The 15,159-nt window shown below is 37.6% G+C and overlaps 1 protein-coding gene across 4 annotated transcripts; it reads left to right on the forward strand.

Moving 5' to 3' along the window:
- Nucleotides 10,357-15,049, forward strand: LOC105167772 (cytochrome c oxidase assembly protein COX11, mitochondrial). 4 transcript variants are annotated; one of them, XR_002287709.1, is made up of 9 exons: nt 10,357-10,761; nt 10,902-11,034; nt 11,201-11,528; nt 11,618-11,670; nt 12,415-12,487; nt 12,641-12,745; nt 14,429-14,509; nt 14,585-14,748; nt 14,845-15,049. XR_002287709.1 is itself a non-coding variant. In XM_011087588.2 (8 exons), exons 2-8 carry the CDS (start codon nt 10,952-10,954, stop codon nt 14,687-14,689), a joined length of 828 nt encoding a protein of 275 aa, XP_011085890.1. In that variant the 5' UTR covers nt 10,358-10,761; nt 10,902-10,951; the 3' UTR covers nt 14,690-15,049. The 4 variants fall into 4 exon arrangements, 3 of the variants coding, with proteins under 3 accessions (XP_011085890.1, XP_020552076.1, XP_020552077.1); XM_011087588.2 differs by having other exon boundaries at nt 10,358-10,761; nt 14,585-15,049; XM_020696417.1 differs by having other exon boundaries at nt 10,359-10,761; nt 10,975-11,034; nt 14,585-15,049.

Genomic DNA, 15,159 nt, shown 5'->3' on the forward strand with positions numbered 1-15,159 from the left:
CAACATCATCACTATTCAACCATCTTCGGAGAAGCAAATCAACTTCACATATTTCATGAAACACAATATTACATGTGACATATGAAGAACCAGAAATGCACAATGTGAGATTGTAAAAATACTTCAAAAACTTCAATAACATCTTTGCCCTATCCTAGTCAGATTCAATAGGAATTCCATCAATTGGTTTCTTTGAAAGATCAGTCCTATAAGCAAGATCTATATCTTCACAAGCATCAAATGCCCTTTGAAAACATATCACAGCTTCTAACATCAAGTAGGTGGAGTTCTATCTGGTAGGTACATTAAGAGATAATAACTTTTTTGTTTCCATAAATTCAACGCATTCTTGAAATTTTTTGTACCTAGCCGGAGAGTTTCTCACGTACCTAACTGCCCCTCTAATATGGGATATTGCCTCATGCTCATCCTTCCCTTTCAAGCCATTCTGAACCACAAGGTTGATTATATGTGCTATACACCTCATGTGCACATATTTTCCACCTAAAATATTTTGACCCTAGTTTTCAAGTTTCTTTTTCAAATAAACCATAGCTCCATCATTAGAAGATGCATTATCAACAGTAATCGTAAAAATCCTATCAATACCCCATTCAAGCAAACATTTCTCAACACCTCTACTAACTTCTTCACTTTTGTGTCCGATAATTGGACAAAAATTCAAAATTCTCTTATGTAAATTCCAATCATCATCAATAAAATGAGCAGTGAGACACATGTAATTGACTTTCTGAATAGATGTCCAAGTGTCTGTTGTAATGCAAACCCTTTGAGCATGATTTTTAATAAATGACTTCAATTTTGCTCTTTCATTGACATACATATGGAAAATGTCTTTTGTTATTGTCCTTCTTGATGGAATAGCAAACATTGGACAAGCCACCGACATGAATTGTCTAAATCCAGAATTCTCAACCGTTTTAAATGGGAGCTCATCTACAACCAACATATAAGACAAAGCCTCTCTAATTTTCTCTTGATCAAATCTCCAATTGACAAGAGAGACCTCTTTTTCGCCTAAACGAATTGATTGAAAAGACAATCTCGTCTGATTGGTGCAAACATCATGAGGTTTATTTTTGCAAGATTCAAAGTGGTTCTTTAGAGGCCTAGTTCCATGTACTTTTGGATCGGCTTTGATTCCCTAGTACAATATTTGCATCTAGCCTTTTGTACTTTATCTTTTTCATAGTAAAATTTATGAAAATGGTCCCACCAAGGTGATCTAGAAGTCACTACCCTCTTTTATCTTTTCTTGGAAACAAGTGGAATATCGTCCTCATCCTCTGACATATCCATACCCTTCTCAACATCAAAGTCAACATGATCACCACTGACCTGATTATGAATCATGTTTATATTTATGCCCTGATCTTGGGCATCTGATAAGTCTACAGTAGGTGAAGATTGAGATTGAGAATTTGACATCCGCAAGATTAAAATATCCACATGTAAGATACATAAGATCCCGTAATCAATGGACGAAAAGTATATTAACCCTAACAATTCATGAGAATCAATTTTAATATGAAGCACATTGATTATGCATGAGTTTTCACTGTTCAAATTATGAAACAAATTTTTAGGGTGAAAAGCTTATATGAAGGGAAATTTGATGTGACTAAATGTGAGAGCTCATGTTTATTCCAGGTGAACTTCAGACTTGTATCTTTTGCAATGTTTTCAGGCAATCGTAGCAAAGGGGGGTCATTTCCTTGAAGCTCTAGTATCCGGTAGCAAAAAACCTGCTGAGGATGGTCAACTAGTTATCCTTGCTGCTGGAGAAAAGGTGAGAGCTCTTGTTATAACACTTATGTCACTTAAACATTCATTCTCTTGGGCTAACTAGGCAGCCTCTGTAAAGTCCTATTACATTGAGATAGGAGATGAAAACAATTTTAGAGTCTTCCCTGTCATACGTGTAGAAGCAATTGGAAATTTTAATATCTATGTTACTTTCTACAATTTTAATTATATCTTGAGCTGTATCTCATGAATTAAAATTTCTTAACAGACAAAAAGTATATTAACCCTTTATTTCTTAACAATTCATGATTTCATTTTGGTATAAATCAATTGTACATACCAAAATGAAATAGAAAAAAATAGAGAAGCAAAAAGAGAAGCAACTTCAGCAAACAGAGAAGCAAGTTAAGGAAGAAGAGGTTTACACCAAAATTGCAGAAACACTATATAATATAAAGATGCCATTGCCGTGAGTGATGGGTCGACGGCAACAGGACAGGTGGCGAGTGGTGGCTGGCAGGCTGAGAGTCTCACGCGACGGCGACGGCGATGGTGAGAGAGAGGAAGAAATGAAATGCAGGAGCAGGAGCAGGAGAGTCTGAGAGAGAGATGGAGACGGGAACCCTATTAAAATTTCCCCCCTTTTGACGTCGGGTACCCGATCGGGTAATCGGGTTGGGTTTTAAAACCCGAACCCGATCTGACTAAAAACCCCATAAAAATCCGAACAAACCGCCTTGTTTTACCCGAACCCGATCGGGTCAGGTCGGGACCCGATGAACCCGACCCGATTGCCTACCCATAATCGCAGCACATAGAGGATCGGTTGACTCAAGACTGTTCCTAATTCTAATATAGTGTTCCAAACAGAGTTCCAACCATTTATCATTACTATTTTGGAATGGTGGTTGGAACGAATTTAGTAACTGTTTGTTTGGAACTCCAAAATTATAACCAAAAAAATGTTCAAGATGAGTCACGTTTCAATATCCGTTCCTGATGTGTTTCAAATATTGTTCCAAGATGGAACGGTTTTTGAAACAGTTGCCCTGATCGTGCCAAATCCCGCCTTGTTTGTAGTGTTTTTTACTATAAAATTTTAAGTATTTTATCTTAATTTATTCTCAAACTTGTGCTTAACGTATTATTTTAATTGTTTTAGATGTTAAACAAAAGAATGGCAAAGTCAACATACAAACCTCACTCCACCACAAAATGATGTATAAAATTCTAGGATGAGGAAAATATGTTTGAAACGTCTTTTTCCTAATGATGATACATGAAGAGAAGTGAATCTTGCAAGATTTTTTGGATGCCTTGATGACTTTGCTGATGAAGATTCTCTTCGATATAGATGGGCAATAGATCCAATAAAGTGGTGGTTAATACATGGTTCTGCAGCCCCTCAACTTCGAAGTATTTCTCTAAAGTTACTTGGCCACGTTTATTCCTTTTCTTGTTGTGAGAGAAATTGGAGTACTTATGCATTCATCTACTCGGCAAGGAGGAATCAAATTACTCCACAACATGCTGAAGATCTAGTTTTTGTGCACAACAATCTTCAAATTTTGTCAAGAAAGACTCCACAATACATGCAAGGCGACACTAAAATGTAGGATGTGGCAGGGATACTTTTGAGACCATAGAAGATGTTGGCATTCTAGAGATTGGAAATCTCTCGCTTGATGAACCAGAGTTGGAGTCTGTTTTATTTGATGAAATTACTGAAGATCCAAGAGATGATCATGCCAATTTAAATTATTTGAATGACAGGAAATTTGGATGATTTAACTGATTATATATGTATTTGAAACCATGTATTTTGGTTAGGAACTTATATGTAATAAATCATTATATTATGGTTTATTTTGATACTTTTATATAACATATATTAATTTTATGAGAAATTAAGTGTATATATGATAAAAATATATTAATCAGTTTCATGTCACGTTCTAACTTTTTTAAATTTTTCGTGTCACCGTGTCCGTGTCCGCATCGCGTATCCATGTCTATGCATCATAGCTTGTGACATAGTGTTATATTGTGTTTAAAAGACCTAATCTTTTAAACTTCCACACACCTAATATTTGGACCGTGCTTGATTTAATTTTTTATAATAATCTATTGAATTTATGGGATTAAAGTGGTGCGTATTTAGTGGGAGTTCTTGAAACATCCAAAAATGAGAATGGAATTCTCATTCGGTGAAATTCCTTTGGAAGAGACGATGTTGAACTGTCTCTAGTAAGAAAGAAATCGAACCTTAATTGGATATGATTCAACCGATGCTTGAATTAGTTGGCCCGTCTGGAAGTGGACTTTCTAAAATCATCCAGTTCTAAAATGTGGTATTTTTGGACACCATATTTGACATGGAATAGCAGACTTGTATCCTACTAAAGGTATGAGGAATGATCTTGCATACATCAAAGGACTAGTGGGAGGAAAATTAGACTTGGAATCTGGTTTATATAGGTTCGTCATGGAATAATGCAAACATAATTAGTAATCGAAAGTTTAACTGACCATATCTAAAGTTCTCCAAAGGACGATCAGAAAACTCCGGTTACCTGAAAGGTATGAATTTCTGAAATCAAACAAGGAAAAGCGATGTAGGACATCAATTCGGATAAATGGCTTGCAACCATAAAATCCTCTATGGAGATCAAACTAGATTTGAACGTTACACATACTTGTTTTGACAAGTTCATGAGGTACATGACTTGGTCAAGAACAAGATGGAAGGTGAGTGGAAGCTCAATTGTGTTCCAAGTGTTTGAGATATTAAAACGTCTTTGATTATTTGGAATGATAGAAAGATATTGTGAAAGTCTAAAGCACGAACGTTGTTCTTAAAATTCTCCACAATAGGAATTGGACTCCTATCTAGGGATAAGCTGTCCAAGATTCAGTCGTGGTAAACTGATAGGAGCTTAGATGTCTGATATCTCCTATGTCTTTGCTGTGAGCAGCATGGAATGTTGTTCGGTGCACTGAGCCCGATGTTGCTTATGCTTTTTGAGCATAACAACGAATATTGAGTGTGCACCTACGAGTCAGCAGACAACTGTTGAGGGGCTATCTTTAATACCTGAATAAGGACTGAAGAAGAGCTTGACGCACATTAATGGAGAGTTGATTCTGGATGGCAATAGCAATAGTAGCGTCCAAGATACTATGAATAATATTTAATCTCAAAACAAACGAACATTCGAGATTTATGATAATGTGGTAACACTGGAAAGATTTCAAGTGAGATACCAGAAAGAACCTTATCATGATAAATTGAATGCATGGCAATTTTAAAGTTATATTGGAAAACGGTTAGGATCGAAAAACAACACTCGATTGTTGGGTATGCTACCTAGCATAGCCGCGCTAGTAGTCACCTTGAAGGATGATAGTTGGACTATGGCACAAGGTAAAAGGCCTGAGATCTTATCACTGGTCCAGAAAAAAATTTTAGACACCATCATCTGCTTGGAGCAGTTGGACCGCAGGACATCGGCACAAATGAAAAGTAGACCGATAAGTCCTAGCCAATATCACAGGTTGCTCATAGTCAGATTAATCTGAAAACATGAGTAATTGACTTTAAGGTCAAGTGGTAGATTGTTGGAATAAGTGACCCAAAACCAATTGGATTGGCAGTTTTGAGAACCATTCAAGCAATTTTTATTTAAGCAATGTTGTTCCAACAAATATGGTAACTATTCGTCTTGGCACACGTATCTACTGTGCTTACAAATTACATCAAGTACTGTTTGGATGTCACAACAGATGCTCACAGACCACTTTAACAATCGTGCAACAGTTGGACTACGCATTGGATGGCGGTCATGAAATCAACTTTCAAGTATTGGGTTTGAAATGTTCCAAGTCGAGACCTCGAAACTAGGCATCGAGAGTCCTACTGAATTCATCTGATGAGTGCCGTATTCCATCGACGACAAACGTGGGACGTCAATGCGATCTTAGTGGGTCGATTGGCTAGGTGTCGAATTGGCAGAATTGACTCGCGGGGATCGTCATATGGAAGCCTTGGAGGTTTGGTCGGTATGACTTGAGTCCCCTGCTCCGATAGTACGGGAGTAGTCCTCAGACTTGAAGAATCATGGCAGTTATGTACATGCGATAATTGTATCTTAGATTTGTACGAGAGGTGACCGTATCTTAGACATGGTCATCATAAGCCTTGTCTAGTGCAGTCAAAGGATATAGTGAGGACGGTGAGTTCCAAGAAGATAATCTATCCCGTGTCAAAACATGTTAGAGTTATCTCTTATACACTTGGAAATGCATCTATGCTCTATAAAAATTGTGGCCACAGTCATTAGTCGAATACAAAAAAGAGGTTCCTATATCGAGCAATTTAGCGTAACACAATCTCAAGTATTAAACATAGACACCTAATCCAGGATGGGAACCGACACCCAATTCCATGCCTTAGACTAAGGTCGGGAGATAGTAGATGAAAAGACCGTACTCGTATGGACTCGAGAGCCTAAAAGTTCATATAGATATTCGCCTAGTCTCCAGTGCCATGGACCATGATAGGCTTTCTTGATGAAGAGTTGATCAAGAACTATTAGTTAAATTGAATTTAATTAATAATAGTGTTTGGCACTAGCCCAAGTCTAGCTGAAAGTTGAACCTAAAGAATCACACACTAATCAACGAGAAGGGACGAAGAATTAATTAGGAATTAATTCCATAAGTAATTGGATTACTTATAAATGAGAGGAATCCCTTGGATGGAACTCGTGGTAGTAACTGTTGAGACAAGTTTGGAACCCGTGGTAGTAATACTTCAAAGCACGATCGGTTAGAAGGGTCAAGAACTCTAGGGATTTCTTAAACTCTACCAAGCGGCTCACCCACAAGCCCCCCGGCATATCCCTGCCTTTCCCAATTTTAGGGTAATTACAAATTACCTCCTTTCTCACCTACTCCTACATTATAGATTGTTCTAGGCAAATGTGCATCTTCCTCATGGACCCTATTTTTCTTCTTCACCTCCTCATTCAGTTAGCGACTAGCCCTCTCCAATTCCTCTATCCTCTTGAAGGAGTCTTCAGACAGAGAGCTACCTTACTCTAGCCAAGTAAGCAATCGCCCCTAGCACAACGGTCTAGAATTAGAGTAGAAACTAAGTTTAGTTATCATTAAATCTTTTTAAATTTATTGCAATTTTTAACTGCATGATCGTTACCTTGCTAAGATATGAAACAAAGAGGTTAATAGCTTTCACCTAAGGTAAGTTGTCCATATATGTCATGTCCATTGGAAGGCGCGCTCCCTTCAGGAAATCTGCACTTGTGCTCTCTACTCCCTTCTCCAGTAGTGGGGACTAACCTTCTAACAAGGTACAGTCCAGGAAGACCTTCTTCTTAGCCTCCCTCTCTTCAGCAGGGCGAGGATTCCCAACTCGCATAATAGTGAGAGGGGCAGGTGACAAGAAAGAAAGTTGCAAGGAAGTGTACCAACAGGGGGATCCATATCTTTCTCTTTGGGGCTCAATCCAAAACGATGAATTATAGCAGAGCGAACTAATTTCAGGGAGTAAAAAGGATGACAAACTTTCAAGTGTTCCATCACGTTCTGAAAAGCAGCAGGGCAAGTCCTAACAAAATGCTTAAGTTACTTAGATGGGTACGAAATCCACATAGGAGGAAACCTCGAAGGCATATGTGAGGAAATAAAGAAATAATGGTGCTTCCACATCTTCACAAAGGATTAGGTTGGGAGAAACTGAGCCTCTCATCTAGAGGTAAAAAAAAAAATAGGCCAAGTCCGGCTCTTTCGAGCATGAAAAAAGTTTGGAAAAAGGCAGTAGAAGGGATTTTCCCCAAGTTCCTACTCAAAATGTAAAGTTGTGCTACTAGTTAAATGATTTTGGGGCTAGCAGATTCAAAGGGATGTTGAATAAAGCAGCTACATCAAGAAAGAAACTCAGGGACACAAAGCCACTTCCAATTGAGCAAGGTAAAAGCACAAAAATCCATCAGGATGGAAATTTGGACGATCATCAACAGCAGGGACCTAGATCACGAAATCACAAGGTATCCCATATTTTTTTCAATGTTTTTCGCATCAGCAGTGGTTAAACAAGAGCGATGTGCTGTAAAAAGCTCTATGCAAAAGGCCACCAATGTCTCCTCAACTTTCTTCCTCTCTTCCTCCTCCTTACTATTCATACCTCCTCGCTTGCACCTCCATTACTGGAGGCAGGGTTAAAGACAATGGGATTTCCACCCTCTTCGCCCAAAGAACTTCCTAAATCTATCAAAAGCTCCTCCACCGCCCTCTCATCAGCACTTCTAATTGACATAATTCCGAAAAGATAAAGAATTTGAAGGAAATTGTATCTAACAGAGATGGTAGGGGAGCAAGGAAATTCAGAAATCCCTAGGAAAGTTGGAAAGATTCAATACCTACAGAGATAAAAATGGAAATTATAAGTGAAAAATTGCCTTTCAAAAGATAAATAGATGAAGAGGAGACTCACCAGGTGAAGAAAGTGTGTGAAATCGGGAAAGTGAAAAGTTGTTTTTATGAGACAAGGAGTAAGGAGTCCATTCGCACAGAAGTTGAGTCCCTTTTCCCCTCTCCTGCCCAAACCATCAATTAGAGAGCTTGTGGTCCTACAAACCTCATCAGGACTATTTTTTCTACTCCAACAATCCAACACCAAGTCTCATAATTTTTTTTTTTTTTGGGGGGGGGGGGGGGGGGGACACCCCCAGGGGGAGGTGATGATACCACCCCAAACAACTTTTCCTCAAAGCCCAAAAGTGAGGTAGTAGGCCTCTACCAGGGTGCCCAATTAGCCAAGCCCTGTTGGGCTAAGAGCAAGGTATAAAACCTATAAACTATTTTTTTCGTAACTTGGTAGACCCAAAGAATGATCCTAATCCAACAAGCTGAGTCACCATACAGCAAGGAGAATATGCTTTACAATTGGTTGACACCTTAAGACACGTCATAGTAAAAAATCTTTAGCTAAGTCCAAAAGTCCAAAAGACCTGTCTATATACACAGGCAAACTGGCAAGGCTTGGTCAAATAGTCATATTTTTGTCTAAATAAGTCCAAATTTTGTGATTCTTTTTTCAGTTATATTGCTAATACATGCAACTATCCATTAACACCAAATTCACTCCAACTACCCTCCAAATCCTACTCTACGAATGTCTATAAATTGAGGCATTGTGCAGTTTTTTTGGTAACACAAACATCATATTTGTACTCTGATTTTCTCTCGATTTTTAAGCTGCTTTTAGCATACTTTTACACTCCACACAATTTTTCATCACTTCAATATTATTTTCAACCATTAATCTCACTTTAATTCAAGTTTTTCTTTTATTTCTTTAGTAAATTCATTACTAACTTAAGCATCAAAGTGCTAATCTCTATTTTGCATGTTAGTCCCTCGATAATCTTAGAATTTTCGTTAAAGTCTTTCGATCCTTGTGTTGCGACTGAATTCCGATATGCATCAACATTTATGTTGTATCTTCTATATAAAAATCATTTTTATACCCTTATAAATATTTTAATATTACTATTATACCCCTCACCGGCCAAGAGGAAAACATCTCCAGCTAACAAACTAATCTCACGTACCTTACTGACTAAGAGATGATATGACCAATAAAATAAAGGTGTGCTTATAACTCATAAAAAAGTGGGTTCGGAAAGCTATATTTAAAAAGCAATTTTAACTGATTAAGGCTTCTCCGTCGTCTTCATCCTATGTTTAGTTAGTTAGCAGCTGCAAAGATTTCACACCTTCTCTCTTTTCAGTTTTCTTGAAGATGGTTGCCTTCCTCTATTTTTGCTAATAAAATTTGCAAATACGAGCAATAATATCATTATATCAGCGATATTATCCGATAATATCATCGACATAAAAGTTTTAGATAATATCTAGCACTGATCGATTTTCAGGGACCGACGACAAATACCAATCCGAATATGTATCGACCAATATCTGATACTTCAAACCATGACCCGTGCCCCATGCTGCATTCCACTGCCCAGAGCGCCCGTTCCGATCCCAACCAACCGCGCACCGCCCTCCTTTATCACTGCTTGAGAAGACCATGTTGCTGCCTCACCCCATTTCACGAAGCAATCATTTGAAAATTGTGAGAGGAAATGCTTTCTCGAAGCATTTACGTAGTTGAAATCCCCCAAATTCACCACAGTTGTTCATTTACTCAACATTGACAAAATCATCATCTTTCATTTCACCACCCAACTCTTCAAATGATCATTTTGTCAAGTTTCCCACTTGAAAGATGAATTCCCATATTGCTTTCATTAGGGGTGCAATGAAGATAAAAGGGTAGCATCAGTGCAGCTCAGAAAATGATTCAGATATGGGGTAGACATGTAATTTTATATTTTCAAATTAGGCATAAAATGGTAAAATCAACAAAGAGGTAAAAAGTTGGGCACTAAAAGATAATATATTATGGATTGGTAAAAAATATCAATTGGCCTTGGGGACAAAAATGCCACATTTTTTAATTTTATGAAACCTACTTTATTAATCCCATAAAGTGTGACGGTAAACTTGCGACGTACCGATCTATGAGACCGTTGAGCAATTTTAGCCAAAATAAATGAACTCGAAGCAATAAGCTCACTGGTCTTACAAGATTCGCTACACATTCTCATTAGGTTTTTACTTCTCTAACCCCACTGCCGTCTTCATTCGCTTGAGTTCTATTTTCACCTTAGGGTTCGCGATTTTCCTCTCCTCATCTCCGATTTTCAAAGATTCAGGGTAAGCGAATTGTTGGAGAGGGGTTTTCCTTTTGCCGAGAATAATCGCTGTGAGCATTGACGCGAGCAGTTTTTCAGCTTTTTCACCACTCGGTTCTGAAATAAATCCAATTCACCACTTCATCTCAGTACCTTGAGCATTGAGTCAAGCCGTTTTAGCAATTGCACACTGTGAACAATCATCATTGCAGATACGGTTAGTTATCTCCTCAGTGTTTTGGTGTATTTTGATCGTCTGGCTAGGTGTTAGTAGAAGAGTATGGTGTTGCAAATCCCAGAAATTTTCAGAAAGAAGGTTTTTGGACGCCTCTTATTTTGTTGTTGCGCTCGTTGCAGAAGCTGTTAATTTGTTCTGATACCTAGTAAACGATCAAACCTCACTGATCATGTCGTTTTCCCGGTGTTTTAGAGGAACCCGTATCTTTTCATCTATTAGCAATTCTCGTAATCTTGGGCCCTTTTTATCCAGGTGATTAACTTCATATATGCTACTCAAACTGGTGTTAGCATTCATAATTTATGCAATTTATTTTGCCTCATTTGTATGGACCAATTTCTTGAGTATCTGTTATTGTTTTTATTTTTATGATTAAAATTTATTTTCAAGTTCTTTTTCCTTTCATTTTTAATCAAAGGCACCTGCTTGATGGTGTGGGTTCGAGATACAATTTTGTTGGAGCAAGTGATAACATCATACGTGGCCAGAGATTTGGATTTCAATGTCGAGGTTTTATGTCGAAGCGTGGATATAAATCTAGGAGTTATACTTTGGAGAATCTGGTTTCGACTAGTTTCAACCGGCAATATGCTACTCATGCTACCCCGGAAAAGAAATCTAAGAAGATGCTTTTCTACTTGACTGGATTGGTCTTTGCTATGGTGGGATGTAGTTATGCTGCTGTTCCCCTGTATAGGAGGTTTTGTCAAGCTACCGGTTATGGTGGTACTGTTCAGCGTCGGGAGGTTAAATAGATTCACTCACTTCACCCTTGGTGCAAGTTCTTGTTTATGCATTTTGTTTCTTGATGCTGATGCAATCTGTCTTTTTGCAGAGTGTTGAAGAAAAGATTGCTCGTCATGTGAAGGATGGCACTGTAACATCCAGGTGTGACTTTCACAGCTTTGAAATGCTGGTCCATTTTTGTCTATTCTGCATAAAATGGTTCAATTGCACTCATTGTTTTTGTATAAGGGGCTTCCAGAATATTTAGAACAGGAGAAGGAGGTGAAAGACAGCCAAAAAATTTAAGTGACCAGAAGTAAGGGATATTGAACTAATAAACTTGGATAAAGCTCCAAAAACATTTACTGGCTATATTGGAGTATTCTCGTGGAGGTAGGACCTCCAATTAAAACAAGCGACCTTTGTGAAGATCTTGAAGACACATGTGTACACACACAGAGGTATACACATGTGTGTGTTTGTTGATATACTGGCAAACTATTGGTTGGAAGGTTGAGGCCTTTCTTGTTTCTTGTCCTTCATCACAAAAATCAGTGAGTAGTTCAGAATGATTAAGAAAGTGGTTTTGCTGAGGCACAAAGAAAATATTCTGGCTGCTGAACATTAGCATTTTGATGCATTGCTAACTTTTAGGTATAATAGCTATGTTCCAACATGCTTTATTTCTGCATCTTGAGACTCATTCTTGGTACCTCATATCTAGCTTCCCCCATCAGTACAGCCATATTTTATGTGATGGTTTTCTTGAGTTAAAATCCACAAAAGATGATCTATTTTGTAAAATCAGAACTCCTGTTCTCAGCATCTTCTGAAAAAAACAGGTTTTTGGATTCGGTCCAAGTATTCCATGTGAACTTTAATGACTTCTAGTTTCTGTGCTTTCAGGGAGATCGTTGTGCAGTTCAATGCTGATGTCGCTGATGGGATGCCCTGGAAATTTGTTCCAACACAGAGAGAGGTGCCTAAGTAATAACAAGTTTGGCATGTGCAGGAGGATAAATGTTTGTCTATTGTGCTTCAGGATGTTTTGTATATATTTGTGCTAGAAGCTTAGTGACCACATTACTTGCTTTTTGAAGTTTTATCGTATGTCTGTGTTTCGTGACTGTAGGTGAGGGTGAAACCAGGAGAGAGTGCTCTTGCATTTTACACTGCTGAAAATAGAAGTTCGGCTCCAATAACAGGTGTATCTACCTATAATGTCACTCCAATGAAGGTATTTTGAAAGCCATGTCTTTATTAAAATGTTTTTCTGTGAGAGTTGCTATTCCCTCTATATTTCATTTTTGTCCGAACGATGTTGCACATTTTAATATCTTGCTGATTGTCTGCAGTTACTTAAGCTATTGCCAATTCATCCCGTGATATGAATGGCTTCTTAACGTGCAATGAGATACACATACACATCTTTTTCTTCCCATTAATGTATTTCCACTGTATTGAGCCGGTAATAAATGTGTTCTTATCTCCGACTGTTGCAGATTCTGCGCCTTTTTTCCAGAGAGAAGAAAACTAGTCTTTTGATAGTCGTTGGCTTTGAAATTTATGGAACACCTTTGTTAGACTGATTGATTACAACATACCTGCTAGGGATGTCATAGTTAAGATGCATGTTGAAGTGACTGCAATAGGCAAAATGACATTGATAGTTTGATTTTCTGATATGTTTGTTCAAGTGATTGTAATGTTACTGCATCGACAAGACATTTACATGGACATCCTTTCCACCTGTACTAAAGATATATACACAAAGCCAGATATTTGCATGATTGATTTTGCTGATATACCATCACATCTTAAAAACCAAATCACACTCACATTTTCAGCAATATTTACTCCTTCAGATCCAAGCCATCTGGATACGTGGCCAAGAAGAAAACTGAAATATGTTAATTTTCAGTGTGACTTGCATGCTTGATGGAAAATATTGTGACCCGTGTCTATAGATTTTTTTATCTTTGCTATACGGATAATGCTTGCATTGAGCAGTCTTTCAGTCGCATGTGTTTATTGGAGCACTATAAACAATGTATCCGTTGGGTGAATAAATGAAATTGTGAAATTGTTATAATGGGAGTCTCTGATCCTGTACTTTTCTGTTAGCTTTTTGTTATTTAGACCTTCACTAGTCTGTTTTGCTTCTTGTTTCTGAGGTAATTGTCTTAATCCTGAGTAAAGGCATATAATATTTTGCATTTGTTATACGATTATGAATCATAGTGGCCAAAGCAGTTATGTAGTCTAAATCTATTTAACTGCATGAAGGTTTGCTATACAAAATTTGGTATTATGTTTCACATCTAGCCTGGGATTTCTGTATCTGAAGGAAATAATGTGGGGAGAAAGATACTCATCTTCCAGTTGCAAACTTTTTGATGCTCCACCCTACATTTTATTTTTTCAAGTAATCCAGTCTATTAAAAATCTCATTGTTATAGGGATTTTCTAGAAAGCACTAGACTTTGAGGTAGTTGTAGCAAGACCAATAAGCTACTTTCCTCTCTCGGGATGTCGGATCATGTGTGATTATTTTTATTGTTTCCAACATAAGCATGTAATAAGCTTATCTGTTGTTTTATTTATATCATTAACCGAATTGACTGAAAAGCCAATGGAAAACAAATAAAGAGATAATCACAGAATAGAAAGTAGAAACTAAAAGTAGCTGCCGTGACAATGTAATATTCATGAATTTTTTTATGAAAGTTGGTGAACGTCAATGCTCAACTATAAGAAAAGCAGCTGAATTTTGGTGGCCGCCAGACTTGGTTTATAGTAATATTGTTAAGATGTCCTCCATCTTTTATTTTAACTGATTTTACTCTGTGGGGATTGCTCTTTCTCTATTATTAGTTTTTGACATTGTGGAGAAGAATAACCAGTTGATTAAAATTTTCAGGCTGCAATATACTTCAATAAGATCCAATGCTTCTGCTTTGAGGAGCAACGTCTTCTTCCTGGGGAACAGATTGACATGCCAGTGAGTTGTGCCCTCTTCTACTTCTTGTGTCAATTAGCTTGCAATGTTGCTAACAAGTACAGCTAACATGTGTAGGTCTTCTTTTACATCGACCCAGAGTTTGAAACAGATCCCAAAATGGATGGTATCAACAACTTGATTCTGTCGTACACATTTTTCAAGGTATCTGAAGAAAATTAGTTCTGCTTTTGATTACCATCGGCCCGTCCAATGATTTTAGCACATGAAAAAGGCAAGTGGTACGTCGTTTTAACCACCAGACAATTAAAGAGTTTTAGTGCAAAAAAGAGATCCCTCACATTTTAGCTGTGGCTTTCTCCTCTCTTACCAAATAGGGCGAGTTTCAACTCAATCTTTTTCTGCTGGAAAGCTTGATCTGGTAAAATAATTTGTGTAGCAAATGATTTGGATGCACCGGCACTTGTACACTTATTCTTACTGGCAGGAGATTTGAGCTGTTTCTCGACAGGTCAAACCTCTGTTTTGAGCTGCTATATGTAAGCCTATTCTTACAACAGAGTGAATCTATTTTTCCCATTTTCTTCCTTCCAAAAACCGACATGAAATTGATACATGTCCCTGCGAATATCAAGTGTATTATGATTTAAATTGATTATATTACTAAAAAAAAGTGAATCAGAATATAATTA

The sequence above is a fragment of the Sesamum indicum genome, linkage group LG8, assembly GCF_000512975.1.
Source record: "Sesamum indicum cultivar Zhongzhi No. 13 linkage group LG8, S_indicum_v1.0, whole genome shotgun sequence".
NCBI lineage: Eukaryota > Viridiplantae > Streptophyta > Magnoliopsida > Lamiales > Pedaliaceae > Sesamum > Sesamum indicum.

Bases quoted from the DNA above. Each gene is read 5' to 3' on its own strand.
- LOC105167772 (XM_011087588.2), top strand. From the start codon at position 10,952: ATGTCGTTTTCCCGGTGTTTTAGAGGAACCCGTATCTTTTCATCTATT. The intron at 11,529-11,617 runs GTTAAATAGATT...GTCTTTTTGCAG, and splicing joins GTACTGTTCAGCGTCGGGAG to AGTGTTGAAGAAAAGATTGC. The intron at 11,671-12,414 runs GTGTGACTTTCA...CTGTGCTTTCAG, and splicing joins GATGGCACTGTAACATCCAG to GGAGATCGTTGTGCAGTTCA.